Source organism: Xyrauchen texanus, chromosome 42 (genome assembly GCF_025860055.1).
Source record: "Xyrauchen texanus isolate HMW12.3.18 chromosome 42, RBS_HiC_50CHRs, whole genome shotgun sequence".
Lineage (NCBI taxonomy): Eukaryota > Metazoa > Chordata > Actinopteri > Cypriniformes > Catostomidae > Xyrauchen > Xyrauchen texanus.
In genome coordinates, this window is record NC_068317.1 from 18,843,372 (window position 1) to 18,863,992 (window position 20,621).

The 20,621-nt window shown below is 38.1% G+C and overlaps 1 protein-coding gene across 1 annotated transcript in view; it reads left to right on the forward strand.

The window, feature by feature from the left end:
• The window catches only part of LOC127635208 (phosphatidylinositol 3,4,5-trisphosphate-dependent Rac exchanger 2 protein-like), a 155,810-nt gene that overhangs the window by 11,595 nt on the left and 123,594 nt on the right, over positions 1-20,621 (forward strand). The window contains exon 2 of the mRNA XM_052115078.1: positions 19,615-19,686. Coding sequence (XP_051971038.1) covers positions 19,615-19,686 — 72 coding nt within the window. The remainder of the gene's footprint in view (positions 1-19,614; positions 19,687-20,621) is intronic.

The window sequence follows — 20,621 nt, forward strand, 5'->3', positions numbered from 1 at the left end:
GTCTGGATTCTGGAATATGAAGTCTAGTTTGATTTCAAGCTTTCCATAGCATGCAGTACTGTATATACTCAACTGCTCTAATAGAATACAGAATGTCTCAATATTGCTTTGTTATGAGTCCCTTACTATTTATTTACAGTCAGACTGAGGCATGTTGATTTGATGGTATCACATGACCCGTGCTGAAACCGAAGGGGAGGATCACATCCTTTCCCAGACAGGCAGTGAACCCTGCAACCCCCTCCGTCAGGGTCACCGCTCTCCATGCTCAACCTTTTCCTCTTGGTATCCTGGTTTATCCATCTGTTGCACTGGAAACTGTTGGGCTCCTTTTCAGCCATTTGCCACTGATTGTGTTTAGCAAAGCAAACAAGCAGCACACAAATTGATTTAAAAATCTAGAGAGCTTTCTTAGGCATTCTGGATTGGACTCTATTTAAGGGATAGTTCACCTAAAATGAAAATTCTTTCAAAATGTATTCACCCTCATGTTGTTCCAAACCCACATGACCTTTTTCCCTCTTTTGTAGAATGGATAAAGAGATGTTAGGCAGAATGTTGTAAGCCTCTGTTACATTCACTTTGACACCTTTTGCTCTTTTCAGGGTTGGAAAATAATAATGGTGATTGAATTTCCATTTTTGGGTGAACCATCCCTTTAAAATTAAAAAGATGGCATTCCTTGCTGATACCAGGGTTATGGGTTCATGTTGGGTCTAGGCCACGATGAACTGGAATTATGATAAGAGAATAATTGGAGTGCGGACAGGACATGGTTGACTTTGCCACCAGACTAACATTTCTCCTTTGTCAGCCAATTAGCAGCCAGCATTACTTTCTTTCTCACATTAACACGCTCTCTCCCGCGGTCTCTCGTTCAATCTTCACAGCCTTCACCTCCTGCATATGTTCCATCAATTATGTCCCAATACATTGTTTACAAGAAGTTTTTCCCCTTGCTACATGGAGGGTCATTAAGATTCCAATCTTTCTAATGAGTTTGGGTTTCTTTTTCCTCTGTAAAGTCAGATGGGTTCTCATGAAGCAGCAGATAGACATTATAACCAGCAAAGTCCTCCCTTTATCTTATACTTTCTAAGCAATAAGATGAACTAACTCCCCAAGGCTCAGGGCAGGCCGCCTCATTCCACATGCACAGCATGAGAGCAAAATGTGTCAGCCATTTTTCTATCCCTGTGACTGTCCAATTTATGCAAGAGAACTGAAGCTTTTTGTGCCCCAGGGAATTCAGAGGTAAGGTTCCGCATTCAATCTGAATGTACATGACTGTGCCTAAGGGGCCATTTACACAAACGTGTATTTGTGCATGCACTGTTTTTTAATTGTGTTTCTATGTAAACATGCACTAAATGAAAAGTCTTTGACCTTTGCACCACGTTTCACGGTTTTTTCAGCATGAAGCATTGTGTCAAATGTTTTAGACTTCCTGTCAAGTTTAATGTAAACATCAAATATAAACGTGTATGCAAATGTAACAGTAGCCAGCTTGTATGTAAAAGCTGTGCAGTGAATAAACCTCGTTCTCCTGGCTTTAAGACATGCACTAGAGACCGAAGCTAGGGGCCATGGGTTTAGGGATTGCCATTTGAATCCTGCTCGGCCGATTCAAGTAGGACCGGTGACATAAACATGCACTAGATGGACGTCTTTGACCATTGCAGCACATTTTTCAGTTTTTTCAGCTGAATTGTATTTTTTTTTTTTTGCCAGTTTGTCAAGTTAAAAGTAAATTTTACAATATAAACATCTATGTAAACATGCACTATATGGACATCTTTGACCATTGCGGCACGTATCACTTTTTAAAAAATTCATCATCTTGCACAGTAGCATCACATTTTTTAGACACCTTGTTAAGTTAAATGTAAACATTAAAGATTAACATGTAAATAAACATGCTCTAGATGGATGTCTTTGACCATTCTGCTGCATCTTGCTGTTCTTTTAGCATCTTGTGCAGTAGCGTCACATTTTTAAACTGGTGTGTCAAGTTAAATGTAAATGTGAAATATAAACATCTATGCAAACATGTGCTAGATGGACTCACCGTTGCGCCATGCGTCTTTCATAATCTCGCACAGGAGTGACACAGTTTTAGATGTTGTATCAAGTTAAATGTAAACATTAAAAATAATTATCTAATTAAGCATGTGCTAGGTGGACATCTTTGACCATTTTGACTCAAAGTTCTTTCAGCGTCTCATACAGGAATGCTGTGTTTTTTTATGCCATTGGTAAGTTTAAAAATTACATAGTGCCCTGAGACACCTGCATTCTGTTCTATTTGTTGAACTGTGTCCAGACACTTCTGATTGGCTCTGAAGAACAGTGGAGTTGTCGTTGGTGGGGAGGAATCTGGACCTTCCTGCTGTTGAGGTCTTGCTGTTTGTTGCTTGTCAAGGCTTGTCAAAGCAAGAAGCATCTAATCACCTGTGAAAGCTTCCCATCATTTCGCTTTAATTGAATCCCACGCTAGTTAAAAAGTCTGAAGTGATTTAGTTTATGACCCTTTGGGATTTTCTGTCATCATCAAGAAATGTGTTTTGTGCTGTCGTTTTACTTCTGGGGAGCAATTGATTTAGTGGTTAAACTACAGAACTGTCAGCTCTCTTGGGACAGCCCTTGACATAGTAAAATTAATACATGCAGATACATGATTCACAATGACTACCTCTTATGTGTTTTGAAAATTGTTTTACAATTGAAGTGATCTGTGTCATTTTGCATTACTGTGCAGTCTGGTGTGTCATGTTTGTAAGTGCACACAGGGCTGTTAGTGGCTCAGGCCGGTGAGTTCCTTCAGCTTTTGTTTCAGTGTGAGCAGGATTTCCTTCCTTCCTGCCCTTCCCCTCCTTTTACATTGTGCTCAGTTTCCTCTGCACATAGAGCTGGCTGCAGATGCTAATGTGCTGCTCAGCACAACTAGATTCAACAGCAGGGCATTTGTCTAATATCAGCCCCTGGAAGACAATATTCGGAATTAGAAACAATTTGACAGAGCCATTGCATTTGACATTATTTAGCTAGTTGCATTTTAGTCTTTTTGTTTTTGGTTGTGAATGTGTTGCAAGACTTGTATTTACCCTTTTTCAAGGGTAAAATAATAATAGTCTTGAAAATGGGTGTTTAGTCTGGTTGATGAACAGGATGCTATCTTTTGTGCCAGCTGGCCTTTCAAAGGGGTGTACATGTGGCAAGTGTCAGAATCCATTGGGCATCCATGGCCAATTGCAAGCATCCATACATGGTGAAGCTACTGAATGACAGGTTTGAATGAGCAATGAGATCTGATCTAGCCAGAGGTGGTGGGACAAAAGAGTTATTTGCTTCGTTGACACTGGCATGTAACAAGTGTACATGAGAAACACCCGCAGAAATGTTATTTAATGCAAGGCTGTGATCTATGGAGAGCTCGCTTGCTTGAGGGCAGAGCATGAACAGCCAGATCAAATGCATGTAAAACATTCCTGTGGCAGGTAATGTTGCAGCAGTTGCTTTACATTCAGGTTACCAGCTTGTGGAATTTAATTTTACTTATATGCCAAATACAGCCAAATTGCTCAAACTGATGATTTTGTCTTCATGCAAGAGAGTCATCTCTGAGTCATGTTTCTGTGAAGCACATGAAACATGTCATTGTTTTTATTTTCCTTGTTTCTCTGAGTCAGTGCTGGGAACTTGTCCATTTTATTAGTCGGAAGCCTTAATTTGTCCATGATGACAAAGCAGGTAAGTCTTTTTGAAGCTGGATGCCAGCTTAACTGTCATCAGTCCAGACACTGTTGAGCAGAGACAGGCCACTTCTATTAAAATGAATGGGACAAATTGGAGTGCCCAACCAAGGAGCTTGCGCCCAATGGTAAGCGGATGTAGAAAGGAAGTCACGCCTCATAGGTAAAAGAGACAATCGTCTTTTAGATACAGACATCGCCTGTCAATCATCTCGAGATCATAGCTATACAAGCTGGGAAATTATGTTTCCCCTTCTGTCACTCACTCGACATTGTGTCGATTGTAGTGACACAAGGGGTCTTTCTTAAGAGCCTCACATCCCTCTGGATCTGAGAAAAGGCCAATGAAAAATTGGCAGACAGAATTTACTGTAGTCCATAGTGTGTCACTATCAACTGCCATTGTATTGAAATGAGTAAATAATGACTACATTTTAATTTTAGGGTGAACTATTCTATTAGTTGTTAAACATAAAGCAGCAAACCGGTGTAAATGTTGGAAACAAAAAGAAACTAAATGCACTGGAGCTGCCATTGCAAGCAATTAATCATGGCAGTGCCTGAAATATCAGTAGATTTTGAAAGACATGAAAACATTTTGGTATTGTCTGAGAACTACTGGAATCTGTGAAGAGGCAGACTTTCGTATTTTTATAAATGTCAAAGTGCATGCCTTATTTTGAGATCTAATACTTTGAAACCTTTTCCTGCTTGAGGATATTGTCAATTCTTAGCTTGTCCTGGCTGCAGTGATTCTTTATCACTGATTTGTTATTCAAACTGCACATAATCAAAGGTCCGAGCTTGGTGACAAATCGAGTGCGCACCAGTTCAGCCTTCACTCTTTGTTCATTGTACAGCTTTCAAAGTGAACCCCCAATTATTATTAACCGATGATTGCTTCCAAAGTCTGATTTCCCTCAAACCTTTGCTGGCATGTTTTTTTTGTGGCTCTACTGTGATCAGAGACAGACCACTGGAGCCATCTTCCCTGTCTCTTATATTCTGCTAACCAATCTGGGCCTCCAGCAGAGTGACTGGCATGCTGAAGGGGTTAGTGAAGGCCACTATTCATTCACACACAAAGATGGCATTAATCCCAGAGCTCTTGGAGGGGGCACTTTTGGCCGGCCCTTTTCATTGACATTCAAGCTGTCTTTAGGGATTTCCAAATGGAAAGACAAAGTTGTTTTCTCTTTTACACTGCATCCAGTCTGAGCTTAAAGGATACAAAATCACCAGTCAGGCCCAGGAAAATTGAATTGTAGTCAATGGCATAATCGTGTGTGCCAGGCATGCTGACTAAGCTTGAAACTTGCAGCATAAAATTTCAGCTTAGTCACCAGATGCTCCATTCAGTTGCCAGTCGGTAATGGGATTTTGAGCCCTTAATCCTATGAATAAACTTTGCAGTGCATATGTGTTAACATTGAAGTAGCTATTATGAATATAATAATGGTAGATAAGATGAGAGAAATGAGAGAAAAGCAGTGCTTTTGAATGCTATTAATCTACATATTTTCTTGTCATTTAGACACAATTGGGAATGGAAGTTGAGCTGACATAATCACGACCCTCAAGCCATGGTTCCTCATGTTGTTCTTTTTTGTGATCATTTTTTTTTTATTATTGATTCACACATCAAACAAAGAAAAGAAAAACATATATACACAGAATCAACATTTAACCCCCACTACCCCCCCCCCCAAAATAAAATATAATCACACACATTAATAACTACACTTCGCTCTCCCCTTAAATCAACTCATCTGGCGATCATAACACTGGTTAGGACCCAATTTTGTATGCGTTTATTCCCTATATTGATGACTGCCCATCATCTAAAATACAGAGTCTGGGGAACAATTAAATTTGAGTGCCCAATACATTACACTTAAAACTCTGAACCTTCAACCAAAATTCTTGGATCTTAACACACCACCAAAAAACATAGGTTGTGTCTCCATCTTCTGATTGGCATCGCCAGCAGGTTGGTGTGTCGTTAAGACCAAGCCTATACAATCTAGAGGGAATGGATATAAAATCTTGAATTGCATAATGCAAACCCTTGCATCTCAATAGGCAAATTGATGTTTTTTAGTGTCCTAGCCCACACTCCCTCCTCCAATACCAAGTTTAAATCTTTCTCCCATAATCTCTTGAGAGAAGTTGAAGCCCCATCTGTTGAATCTGAATTAATAGGGAGTAATACACTGATGCCTCATGACCTTTTCCAATAGCAGTAATCACCACAGAGTATCTGCCGCTTTAGGGGGGTGTATGCTACTCCCAAAAATTGTACAGAGCAGGTGCCGCATCTGTAAATACCTAAAGAACTGAGATCTGGGAACCCCAAAATGTTTAACCAAATTCTCAAAGGATCTCAACACTCCACTCTCAATATAGGTCAATGAGCTTATTAACCTCCCTCACAATCCACTCTGTCCAACAGAAAGGGTACTTATTAATACATAACTTTGGATTCAGCCATATGCTCGAGGCAACATTTAAATAAATGTCAGATTTAAACACTCTGGACACTTTTGTCCATACCAAGTGCAAATGCGATATAACAGGGCATAACATAACCTCTCCAAATAGTTTGATAGAAAGGCTTTGCAATGGCAAAATGGGGGCAAGTACTTCCTATTCAAAACCAGGGAGGGGCTCATCAGGTGGAAGCAACCAATGCTCCAAATGTCTGAGGTCGAATGCCTAATAATAAAACAAACCCTTGGGTAGGCTTAGCCCACCTTTGTCAATTGGCCTATGCAACTTACTGAAACGTAATCGTGGACATTTGCCACTCCAAATGAAGGACTTTGCTATACTATCAAATTGCTTGAAATAAGAGAGGGGGCCATCTATAGGGAGAGACTATAGCAGGTAGTTGAGTTTTGAAATACAATGAATTTTAATACAATTTACCTTCCCAATCATAGATAAGTTTAATGAAGCCCACCTGCCCACATTACTCGAAAACCTTTTTATTAAAGGGTCAAAATTAACTCTAACTAAATCACACAAATTTGCTGAGAATAAAATACCCAAATGCTTAATGCCCTGTTTGGGCCACTGGAAGGCGCCTGGCTGAAAAGCATACCAGACAGTATGCTGTCAGAGCCAAAGCATTGGATTTAGACAAATTAACTCTGTATTCTGAGAATTTAGAAAAGGAATTCATAATTCTGTAGAGGTAAGATCTAGTAGGGTCGGAGACGAATAATAAAATATCATCTGCGTAAAGCAAAAGCTTATGCACCACATCTCCCACCACCACCCCTGGAAAATCATCCTCTTTTCTTATCACGGCTGCTAATGGGTTCCAGGGCAAGACAGAACAATAATGGAGAAACAGGGCAACCCTGCTGGGTGCCACTATCCAGAGTAAAATAATCTGAAATTAATCAATTTGTTTGTACCGCCGCTACTAGGTATCTATAAAGTAACTTAATCAAACTAATAAAAGTATTCCCGAACCTGTACGTATTCAAAATCTTAATAACATAATCCCATTCTACCATATCCTCCTGAGACCCTGCGTCCACATGCGTGGACATTACATTTTGGCTTTGCTATAGGCTACGATAATTTAATTTCCTTGTTAATTTAATTCCCAACCAACTGATCTCAGTTCAGGAGAATTAATAAAGGGTTAAACGTTCAATGCACCGAGTCATGTGACAAAACAACATGGCGCCTCTGAGTTTGTCTTTGGGAGAAATGGCAACAAATCTACATCTGGTAAGAAACCTCATTACGTTTTTTAATTAAAACCTGTTTGTGACGAGGAGGAGGGCATGGCCGGGCTTTAAGGATGCACGCCTAGCACTGAATTGTCCTAATCTGCCAGGAGGGGGACAAAGATGAGCCAGAGGCACCAGTTTGTAAGAGAAAGACACACGCGGCCGCTGTGTGACAGCACCAACTGGCATCCATCCCTCTAAAATCAAACAGTCATGGTTTGCCTATGAGAACCCCTGTGACAACTTTGCCGTCGAATTGTTCAAGTCCGGTGTTTCAATGCAAATTTTGTGACACAGAATTACACAACAAATGATAATCTCTAAAACAAACTCTAGCCAATAAGTGAAACCAGCACAAAAAAAAAGGGCGGTCAGTTTCCTTGGCCAGCCAAATGAATGTTCAGTGAACCAGCCCATTCGTCTGCTACATGAGTACCACAAAATAGCTTACTCACTCCATTGACTTTATAAAGGACATTGCTTGCTGGGGACATTTGAATGTTTTAGGGCCATACTTAGCATCTATTCTCAATTTGGCCAGGAACATCAGTGCAAAAGCAAACTTCTGTTGATGTAAGAGTTTCTTGCATTCCATGAATCGATCACATATCACTCTTGTCGAATTCGCAAAGTCTGGGAACAAGAAAATGCTGTGGTTCTTCAAAGAAAGCCTTCCTTTATTCCTTGCCTTGCGTAATACAAGATCTTTATCGGATGATCTCAGAAAGGCCTGTCTCCCTTAGCGGATCACCGAGCCAGAACCCTGTGAGCTCGCCCGATTTCCATCTTATGGCCTGTTAAGATTAAGATTCAACTTTATTGTCATTGTGCAGAGTACAGGTACAGAGCCAATGAAATGCAGTTGTTTTCATCATATCCTGACCCTCTTCGGCCTCAGGAATTCCAACAAAACGGATGTGATTCTGCTGGCAACGGTTCTCCAAGTCCTCCAACTTCTCCCAGACATGCTCCAAATCCACCTTGGTCGCTAGAGGATTACCAGATAATTTCCTCTCCGATTACTCTAGATAATCGACTAGCTTGTGGGCTAGCAAAGACATATGCTGTACACCAGCAAAACAAACTAACAAATTTAATAAACCAGCCTAAACTGGTTTGCTGTACTTAGCTAGTTTAAGTTAGTCTTAGCAGTTTTAAACTGGTCTCCCAACCTGTCTTGAATACCCCATGCTGTGAAACATATTTAACCAGCCTAATCTGGTTTTCTGGTCTGAGCTAGTTTGAGTTGGTCTTAGCTGGTTTAAGATGGTCTCCTATACTGGCTTGGACACCCCATGCTTAAAAATGATCTTAACCCAGCCAAAGATGGTTTGCTAGTCTAAGCTAGTTTAAGCTAGTCTTAAACTAGCTTAAACTAGTAGGTCTCTAGTAGGCTGGTTGAAGTAGGTCTCATAGCCTGACTTAGACACCTTATATTGATAAACAACATCTTAAAGGAATAGTTCACCCAAAAATGAAAATTTGCTGATAATTTACTCACTGTAAATGATTTAGAAATTCCTCCCTCATTCCCTGGGGAGGGGCGTGCCTTCTGCCTTGCAAGTCATCCCCGTCTACCTGGATGAGGGAGGGGACAAGGGGTGAAGAGAGAGCAGAGAGAGAGATGAAAAAAAAAACACTTAATCGCCACTTAATCGTAGCTTAGTCCTCGGCCACTCCTCCACCCTCTAACAGACGACAGCCGCACCTCCCCAGGCGGAGGCAGTCATCCAGCCCCTGGTGGACGGAACGCCCGCCACGTTCTCGGCGAATAGAAGGGGTCTCCCACCCTGATTTAAGCTGGTCTCTTAGCCTGGCTTGGACCTTAAACCAGTCTAAGATGGTTTGCTGGTCTTAGCTTGTTTAAGTTTTTCTTAGCTGTTTTAAGCTTGTCTACCAACCTGGCTTGGATATCCCATGCTGAAAAAAAAATCTTAAGCTGGTTTGCTGGTCTTAGCTTGTGTAAATTGGTTTCAGCTTAGCCTAGATTTAAGATGGTCTCCCAGGCTTGCTAAGCTGGTCTTGCTGGTCTCGCATGGCTAACTGAAAAGTGCCAAAAACCAATCTAAAACCAGGCTGGGAGAACATCTAAAACCAGCAAACCAGCTTAGGCTGGTTTAAGATGTTTTTTTTTTAGCAAAGATCAGTACACCAGCATCCCATGCTGGGGACCAGCATCCAAACTGCAACATATGCCGGTGACCACCTATAGCTGCTTTTCCTGCAGGGTGGATGTTGTGGTTGCTGACTGTCAGAGGCTGGAGGGACATCATAAAGGCAGTTATTTGTCTCTAGACAGGTGGGCGTTTGTGGAGGAAAACAAATATTGAAAAAATATACTTTTTTGTTAATAATAACAAAATCCATGCATGCATGGCTTTTTAGCATGTACCAAACCAGCATGTTAGCGATTGGTGCATTTATTTATAGTAGGGGTTTCCTGTGGATGTTTCCCTTTGGGGTCTGTGCAGGCTCGGATGGGTCCTGATGGTTTTATTAGCAACCATAAAACACAGGCTTGTAAAAAATGTAAGCTTTTGTTATCCCCCTATTCGTATCCTCCATGTGTCTGTTCTTTTGAACATGCTGTCTTTATTTTAGAATCACAGGGTTTGGTATAGTCTGTTCTCTTGAGTTGCTCACGCTGTCACAAATCAGAAAGTCTGATGGCACACAGGGTTTGTTGATGTTACACAGAAATAGGCCATGGTAAATTGAAATTTTCCTCCACAGGAGAAGAGCACAGGCCATTCCCACAAACACCCTGTTGTGGGTGTGTGAAGGATGAGAGCAATTTGACTTTGACTTTGGTTCTCATCGTTTGTCTGTAAAACAGCAAGAACAAAATCTTTCTGAAGCAAATGTTAGTTGTGGTGTGGGCGTAGCTATGCAGTTGCTAGGGTGTTCTTGGGGTTTGATTAATGGCCAAAGGAGTCCAAAGAGGTCAGCCCAGAGTCTCTATTATATTCTGGTTCCTATGTCTTGGGACACTCTGTCAATGTAAGTCTATGCATGTTATATTTTGCCCATTTTATTGTCCACTTGGCAAAATTTTAAGTATTGATTATTTAGAAACTTAATACAAATTCTCAATAAAGTGCATCATTTGAGGTTTTATTCATTTAAATTTGGCAAATGCTTTTATTAAATGTGACATACAGTATACACATGATATGGGATGATTTATGCTTTGAAATATCATATTTTTTTTGGGAAAAAAGCTAACTTTTATACGTCACTTGCTTTCTTTGTCGAGGAGGATGCGGGAGCCGGGTAAACATCCAACGTATGACTTTTAATTCTCCAATTTTCAGCAAAAACAAAAACCCCAACAACACACAGAACACTGCTGCTTGCATCTCTTTCTCCTCCAGTGGTATGGATTGCCCTTTTTCTCCTCTTCAGCTCACACTGCAACACAAAACAGCTGTTAGCTGTTTTCCACAGGTGTCAATTCTTACCGTTTTTCCTCTCCCAGCTTCGCTCTCCACATATGTCGCTCAGCCACGCCCCCATCACCACACTAAGTTTGAGCAATGGTAATATGTAGTAATATATTAATGCTTGCCTTAGCCCTTCTAATTGTGAATTGGAAGAGTGTATTTTTCCCAGCCTTATGATGACAAACACACACAGGTATATTTAAAGCATTACTTATGAAATGAGCCATTATAATTACAATGGAACTTATATAATCATCATGCTTTGTAGGCACAAAAATGTGACTTAGTCCAGTGGACACAAATATTTCCTTTCATTCTGTTGTGTTTGAAATTGAAAGAAATGTTCATCACATGTCTCACGCTCCACAAACACAAATTGGTGCAGTTTTTAGTCTAGTTGTCTCATCTCGTTCACTCTGCAGCGTCTTATTGTCTTACGATTAACAATATGAATGACTGAAATAATTACTAATATATTTATAATCCTTTAATTTTCTTCATCTACCATAACATACTCACTCAGACTTTAAATTCTGTGTTGTAGAATTGATGAACCCAGCAGACTCTAAATGTTTTCTTTCGCAGACTGAATTAAAGCTTGGCCCAATTAGTGCCAGTGTGAATCATCTTTGAACAAAGAGGCCATTCACAGACGTTTTGAATGGAGAGTGTCTTCAATTCAGACACGAAAAGTGTACGTTACCTGCGAATGACCGCAAACGTCATGCATTATTTCCATTCTGTGACCCTGTAATAGAAGCTTGCTTTCAAAAACCTCTGTTTTTCCAGGTTCTGTTTAGTAAGAAGGAACTGAAGTCAGAGAGAGAGAAAAAGGTGGAGATGAACTATAAAATAGTCATGAATTGACCAGTGAATATTTAATTTCTCTTTGGGTGGGCTTTGGATTTGATTAGATTTTTTTTAACATTATGTGTCTGCACTCTTGTAGAGGATGAGAACATTTATCCATCATGACTTCCTGAACGTCTATCCATCATGAACACAACATCCTGGTATTAAGGATGTGCAAAGCTGTTTATTTGCAACATTAACTAGTCAGTCAGACAACAGGGGCTGTTCAGATAGAACGCATTCCTGCTCTCAAAAACAGCTGGTTTGAGTGGAACAACGCGGGTCTCTAGACACACTTTTAATCGTTTAACTTTTTTTTACTTAACCTGCCATCTTAACGCAACTCATGGTGCGAAATGCTTAAAAAACAGCGAGAGTCGTGACTCAAAGGCCCTAGGCGTCCATCTGAATTTGTATTGCTGTAGCTTTGGTGTTTTAAAGGTGCTAAATTTAACGATGAAACTTCTCCATTGCAAATTACCTAACAGCTAAAGTACTAATGCTAAAAAATGTAAACTTGAAAAAAAATATCTTTCAGTGATATTTGAATGACAGCTGTATCAGGAAGAAACATGGTTTGTGCTTAAAATCTTGTGTGAGAACTCTATCAACTGTCTATTTCGGAACAGCTATTTTTCCCCATTCTCGTAACAGTCTGTGTTTGGATGAGATGATGCTGGAATCTGCTTTTACATAATAGTGAATGGTATTACAAAGCTGTGGCCTGTCACAAAGGAAACTGGCAGGGCCACTACATCCCATTTTACACTAAATCAGTTTAAAACAAAGAAGCATTGGCATTCATTGTGTCACAGTTCCACAGCACACATGTAAATTTATAAACACACACGGGAAGTTACAGATCATAATCTTTGGCCACTGAGTGGGAGTTTGGGGGGAGACACGTCTCCTAAACTAGATTTGTGAACAAACATGTCCACTTATGCATAAACTCTTAGAAGCAATAGAAAGAGCAACTAATAACAGCATATGCATACACACACCCATGAATATATATACACACAAACATTCTCAAACTGAATAAATACTTGGGTACTCAGGGGCTAAAGTTTGATTGGTTTTTAACTTGCATGAAAAAGCAATCAGGGCTGAAATTTCACAATCTATGCAGATCTTTGGAGTAATTTGCAGTTAACGTGCTATAAAATAGAAATTAATAATTTGATTTATTAAATGACAGTCTGGTGGAATAGAAAAATTAAGTGTAGTTGTGTTTGTTGTAGTCTGAGTAGTTTGTAAGAATTGTTGATTCTCAATATGAGGAAATTGTTTATAATTATGTTGAGAAAAATATTTTAGAGCTTACTTGAGTTTATTCCCACAGTTCTCAGACAAGGTGTTTCAACGTAAGGTTGGGTATCAATTTCCCAATTTGATTTGATCTTGATTCACATCTTCTTGATTGGATTCCCATTTTAATATGGTTTGATTTGATTCTGATTCATTTAAGTATATTTCAGTTTTAATATCCATTTTGCTTGCAAATGAATGAAATTCTCTCTCAGCTAATGCTGTAAAATATACAGGGAACCTTCTAACATAATTACGAAAATATAAATTAAATAAGTTAGTTAACAATTGAGCCCATACTATGCAGTTTAATTGCTATTTAGTTAACAGATATAAGAACCAACACAACCAAATCTGAAGTAAATTTAAGTAAAAAAAAAAAGTTCATAATTGATATGGAGATTTTAAGATATCGTAATCATTCAAATGCAGATCGCGATTAATTGGAAAACGAATGTTTTACCCAGCCCTTTTTTCAACCTAGTATAATAGTATATACGTTACTATAACAAAATTTTTGCTAACTGACTTATTATACATGCTGCATTCTATGTTTTGCCACAGTTTCCTGGTGAAATTAACACGAGAGCCGATACTGTGCGTTTCATTCACTTTCACACAAATCACGACTATAATGGCTGATTAAACTCTTATTTTACTTATACACTACTATGTTATCATAGTGAAACACTTTTAATGTAACATAATGTTTGAAAAACGACACATTTATTGCTTGTATTACAGACTCACCTACATTTACGCATATATTCCAAATTCCAAAGTGATTAGCTTCAGTGGTAGCTCATCTGATAGTGTTGGATGTTGAACTCAGAAGAGCACTGTTCAAACCCAGCCAAACCTGCAAGATGACACATGAAATGTAAAATGCCCCCCCGCAGGATATTTAACTAGGAAACTGCAGCCAAAAGTGTAATAAAGGATGTAATTTTGTTTTGCAAATTGTTGCCACGGTCACGTAATGCTCATGAGATCAGGCTGTCTTTTTCAGTGTATAGACTAGTGCAGGTTTGACTTCTTCAGAGCAAACCATCTAAGACATTTTCCATAGAGAGTGTGTGAATAGAACTTTGTCTATTTGGAAAAGTGTAAAATTGTTGCTTTTTATAGTTATGGGGATGATGTTAGTGTGAAAATGACTTCAGGTCTTGGAGCAGGTTCTAAACACTCTCATATTTGGTCACCTGGCCTCTGTCTAATTAAGGCTGGATTTGCTGCAGCAAACGTTTATCCATAGCTGAAGACAAGCCACTGGCCAACAGAGTTATGGAAATGTGTGTATATATATCTCTGTGTTATGAGAGAGTGGACTGGAGTGTTTTGGAACAAGTTGTTTTTTCCTCCAGTCTCCTTGGACCACATCCATCTTCCCACCTTGAAATTTCTCAGTGCTCCAAGTCTGCCCAGCCCATCCTTGGTACAGAGTATGTATTGTGACAGACTGGCATTTGTAATATCAAAGTTCTTTTAGCATAGACTGAGGAGATATCTTTGAGGAACTGAATTAACATGCACTATGTGAAGTAAAATATGCATCGCCTTTGAATCTAACCAAGCACTACTCGCAGTGGGACTGATTCTGAGCCAAAGCACCAATGACACAGTAACATATACAAATGTAAACAGAAGCTGCATGTAGTTAGCATGGGCCAGCAGAACTGTCAAGCCAATACAAGATTCTGTCCACTGACACTCCACACGCATGAGCATTAGACTTGCTAATGAGCCCATTGTAGCCATGGAGCACAGCTACAGAAACATAATCAACACCAAGGCTTTTGCCGCACAGACTTTCATTATGTTGTAGAATCGTAATCAGAAGCTGAGTTCCTTTACACTGTTCCTTCTCCATCCTTTCATTGGAGAAAGTGTTCTGAAACTGTTTAATTTCAGTTGATTGAATATACTGTGTAAGTGGCTAATTATCAGCCTTGTAATCAGCATAATCGGGCTCAATGTGATGAGCACGCTAGTTGAGAGCCTCTCTTTGGTTATTTGTCCCAATAGTCTTCAGACCGAGCTGAGCTGTGAGGTTCTTTGCCCACACACTCTGCAGTGTGGATGTTATGTTAACAGCACAGTCATGATAATCCACCTTGAGGCAGATTTGCTAACAGGAAATGCCTGATTTTCTGTGCTGACATTAAAGTGTACAGAAGGTTTTAGCAAAATTGCTATACCTGAATCTGTACTTTATGTTTGTGAAGAGTGGTTAAAATCCCCAAAATAGGAAAAAATGCAATGTCTCATTTAGCTAACACCTTATTAGCACCTGCTAGATGCTCCGGTCATTCTCCACTAAGAAAAGTGCATTACATGAAAGGGTTTGCCCTAGGGATACTGGTATCAGTATCAAATTCACGTTGTAGCACGCGGAACATACAGAGTACATACTTATTTAATTAAATAGCAGCCTTTTGCGATTTAATAATCACTTTGAGTCACATAGCTACTGCTTTTCCAGAGTGGGAAGTTGCCGTCATAATGTCAGAGCTCCTTGGTCAAAACAAAACAGAAACACTTCAAAATAAAAGCTCAGTCAAAATTAAAGGTACATTTATAGAAAAAAGGTATGACAGAAATATATCACTATTGTACAGTTATGTAATATTCACTGTACTACTATACTATACTACTTTATTTTTAACAATAATAAAAAGTACATGTAGTCTCTTGTTAAACATGATATAAATTGTAACCGTTAATTATACGGGAAAATCATATCTAAAAAAAAATAATTTGTACAACATTTTACCGTAAAACTATGTATTGTCTTTTTAAAGATTAATAATAAAAACAAAACGTATAATTTACGGTAACTACTTGTTAAAAAATTTACGTTTTTTTTACTGTAGGATTTTTACAGTCTTTTACCATAAAAATTACGGACATATTTTACAGTGTACTTCTAGTACTACTACTTCTACTACTACTACTAATAAATCGGTAGTAACTGTATTATACATTAGCAATATCTAACATCTGTAATGCTCTGTTATGCAGCACTATATTTGACAAATTAATAAATAAAAACTTAAGTATATCTCCAATCTTGTATTTTGGATTGTGCTGTGAGGTCCTGTATGTTAGCACATAATCTGATTAAAAAAATAATACAATATTATGTTGAAAATACATTTTTATATTTTCATTTGATTCAAGTTTGAATGAATTAATTTACCTATACACCATTTTGATGATAAAATTGAAATATGGAGTTTAGAAAAAACACTAAAGCAACACAATTGTAGAACATTTTGTTGCAACTTGATTTCATTGTGTTCTATTCATTTAAATGTGCAAAATGGAAGAATACATTTTGGTGTTAATGAAGCATTGATGAAACTGGATAGGAGATTTAGATTTCTCAGCATGCTTTGCATGGGACTGGATAGGAAGAAAAAGGGTTGAAATTAAGTGTTATTTTGTGGAGTTTTTAACAATATAATAATATTTATTGTTGTTTAATGTTCAGTTTTATTGGTATTTAAAAAGTGTTTATGTTATGTTGTAGTTTTGATATATTATAGTGAAGGGGATTTTGATTCATTTCAATAAAAAGATTCATTCAGATTGATTTATTGATTCGTTCATTATTATATTATATTATATTATATTATTATTTTAATTAATTGCATTGAAATAAAAGCAGTCATTCACGGCTAGAACAAGTCTAGTTATCCTTAGTTAAAATTTGCGTGTCTACAATTCTACTATGAGACTTCAGCACTGCAGTGTGTTTAAGCATCATAAGTGTTTCCCCACAATGATAGCAAAAGCATATCTATCATACTGTGAACTGCTGCGTATGACTATATATCAAGCTATACAAAAAGATTAATAAGAATAAGACAACAATACAGTACTAGCCTACTAACTAATTAATCTTGAGTTTCAAAAACATTTGTACTGTATGTCATTGTAATGTGTCGTTATCACTCACTTTTATTCATAATTCATCCAGCTCCATTTCTTGTTGAACTTAATGAATGACATGGAGCTCCTTTCATTCAGCCGATCAACAGGTCGTTCATGAACAAGATGGCTGATTCATTAAATACGGTCATGAACGAGTTTACCAGTTCATTCAGTTAATTCATGAACAACATGACCGACTGGTTCAGTGAAGGGTTGTATTCATTCAGTGGGTCAAACCAATGATATTCTTCCTCACAGCCCCCTCTCGAATGCTATTGGCTCACACTGATGTCAGTTGGTAAAAGCTGGACAAAGCAACACAAATGGAATTTGCATGTTTACAAATGTTTGAAGACACTTTAAAAATAGAATTTAAACACCGTAACCATTTTCACCACAAATGGCAGGTCTTATTTTCCCTATATTTTGTCAAATGCTGGGCTTAATTTTTACCAAGTCAATTTTACCAAAAAGAATAATAACATCTTTACCAAAGCACAACATTTCCATCCGCAATTCATGTCATGTTAACTGTACGTCTTAAGTAATTTTTACACATTCATACATTTTGGATTATGTTTTGTGCATACCTTGATTCAGCAGATCTTCATTCACAAATGAGATGACTGAGTCATTCATTTCATTTGTGAAAGAGTTTACCAGTACATTCAGTTCGCCCATGATCTCATTCAGACTCAAATGACCGACTCGACTAGTTTAGTAAAGGGGCATATTCGTTCTGCGGGTAGAGCCAGTGATATGCTTCTTCACAGCCCGCACTTGAATGCAATTGGCTCGTGATATAGTCAGTCTTTACAGGCATGAAAAGCCACCAAAGCAGTCCCATGCTTCAAATTACAGCTCATTGGCTTCGAAAGAGAAAGACGTCAGTGAATGAGAAATATTTGTCAGTGTATGGAGGTGATCAAGAACCATTCATTCACTTAAAACATTAGTTTGAAAAGGCTGATCTGGTTACAAACAAAACATCACTACTCTGTAGACTTTACACCAGCAAGAATTTAGCATACTAACATTCACTGTCACTAGCTAGTACATGAAGAAAATAGATTAATTTGAGTTACTTAAGTTTGTTGGGTTTACCCTATTCAATAGGTTCCCTCTACACAAAGTATTTGAAATAAGTTTACATGGTAATTTTAAGATAAGGAAACTAATTTCAAACAGTCCATGATTGAATCAAGTTCAGCTAAAGAGTTATTTTTGTGCAGCTCGTGAGCTCACCCACTACTGATGCTGGAACTCCTCTGTATTATTGTTTTGAAAAACACTGAGAATTGAATTAGTATCAGAAAATAAATTGGATGAATGCTGACAAAAGGTGGGTTTACTGTTTTTAGTTCTATTAAAAATCTGCCCTTTTAATAGAGATGATCTAAGACATTGATTTGGCCTAAAGCTTTTGATAAAGGGTAGTACACACAAATGTTTGTTTTAAATTGTTTTCTTACCTTTTCACTTGGTAAATGCGCCATGTGGCCTGTGCCTGATCTGAGGTGTTTATTTGTCAGCTGAAATGTCAGTTATAATAATTCCATTGAGTCCCATTCAATCCAAAAGCTGTTTTTAATGTCAGGAACATACTAGATATATGTATTAGAAATGATACTTTGAAATTATTAAAGTTTATGACATTAATACAAATTTGTACAATTGGAAAGGAAAGAATAAGACTGTATTTCTTATCTTTTATTTTTCAGTTATTTTTCAAATATCTTTCCATTTAAAATACCTTCACATCTCCTCATAAGTTCAGCTCGACTACCTTACCTCACTGTATGGCAAAGTGCAATTGTGTCTATGTTGTTTATAGACAGTGACAACCCCTCAAAATAGTTTCCAATATCAGTAACAACTGCTTCTTTCTTTCAAAGATCTGTAAATTAATTGTTTTTAATTCGTTTCCCTCAAATGTACAGAAGATACTTGTACCGAATGAAGAATTACAATCTAGTATATTTCATTACTGGGATATTAGTGATCATACTGATTTTAGTGATTGATCTTTAAAAATAAATCAATGAATTAAATGAATCAAGATTTTGTTTTAGGCTATGTTTCAACAGGCACCCTGTGTGTGTGTGTATTTAGCAAAATTTTTTCTTTAAATAAACCAACGATTTCTGAGTGGTCTACCTTCATATAATGTGACTCTTCAAGTCACAGAAATTCTCTTGTCTCTTGGCAAATGTATTCCATCTTCCATCCTGTTGTTTTATTCTCTATAGTCGTGTTTTGTCAGACCCACAGTATTGTGACATCTCCCCTTTTCCTTTATTCTGGGATGGTTATAAATAAAAAATGTTATGCATGTGTTGTTGTCCCTGATCTGGAGGAGCTATCGGTTTTCTCCAACAATGATTACGTTTCGTAAGTGTTTGCTTCAGTTCTCTGCACTTTTCTGAACTATTGGTCATACAGGGCCCCTTCATCAGCTTTCTGCAATTGGATTTTCAGGTTAGTCCTTGCAGACAGATGAGCATGCACTTGAGAAAGACAGTTTGGTTGCTTTGTTGACTATTTCCATTGCCCTCTTTCCTGTGTCTATAACAGGTACTCCTTCATCGCCTCAATCAGTATGCTGTGTCTAAAATCGATAAGAATATCACTGAGGAGACTGTCAAGGTGAGTTTTGGACACTTAACTGGTTTGACAGGGGCATTCAAGTATTGTTATACAAATTATATAAAGTACAAACAGAGATATCTTTGGGACATAAACATTTTGTTGTAATTTACTCACCCTCATGTCATTCCAAATCCATATGTGTTTCTTTCTTCCGTGGAACACAAAATGAGAAATTAAGAAGAAGGTCCATGGGGGGGGGCGTGGTCATGCATCATTCTGCGGGAGAGGGAGAGTGGTAAGGCTCTTCACCTGGCTTATAATTGTCTCTAACACCTGTCTCTCATTATAGTGATGGTGGAGAGAGACTTAAAAGCCGTGCCAGAGCATCAGAGGAGGGAGAGACAGGTGTTAGAGACAATTATGATATTATGATATACAAGATTTAGCGCCCTCCCTCTCCCGCAGACCGATGTAAATGGGAACTTTGACTGTCATGTTCCAAAACTTTCCAAAAAAACACTATAAAAGTGGTCCATAAAACTGGTGTCTTTTGATGCCAACATCTCCTTTGGTGTTCCATGGAAGAAAGAAAATCATGGTTTGGAATGATATAAGGGTGGGTAGCTGATGCCATTTTCAATTATCAAAAATTATAATTCTCCCATCATTTACTCACCCTTATGTCATCTCAGACTAGTAGGACTTTTTTTTTTTTTTTACAAAGATATGTTTGTCCAGACAATGCAAGTAAATGGTGATCAAAATTTCAAGCTTCAAAAAGAACATAAATGCAGCACAAATTTAATCCATAATTGTGGTTTAATCCTTAAAGCAATCTGATTGGTTTAGGGTGAGAACACACCAAAATGTAACTTCTTTTTCACTATAAAGTTTGACATCAGTGTCCTTGGCAATTGTTGATTTCAAGCTTGATTACACTTCCTTCTTAGTGCCATCTAGCACTCTGTACATGCATCAAGTAATAGGAAGTG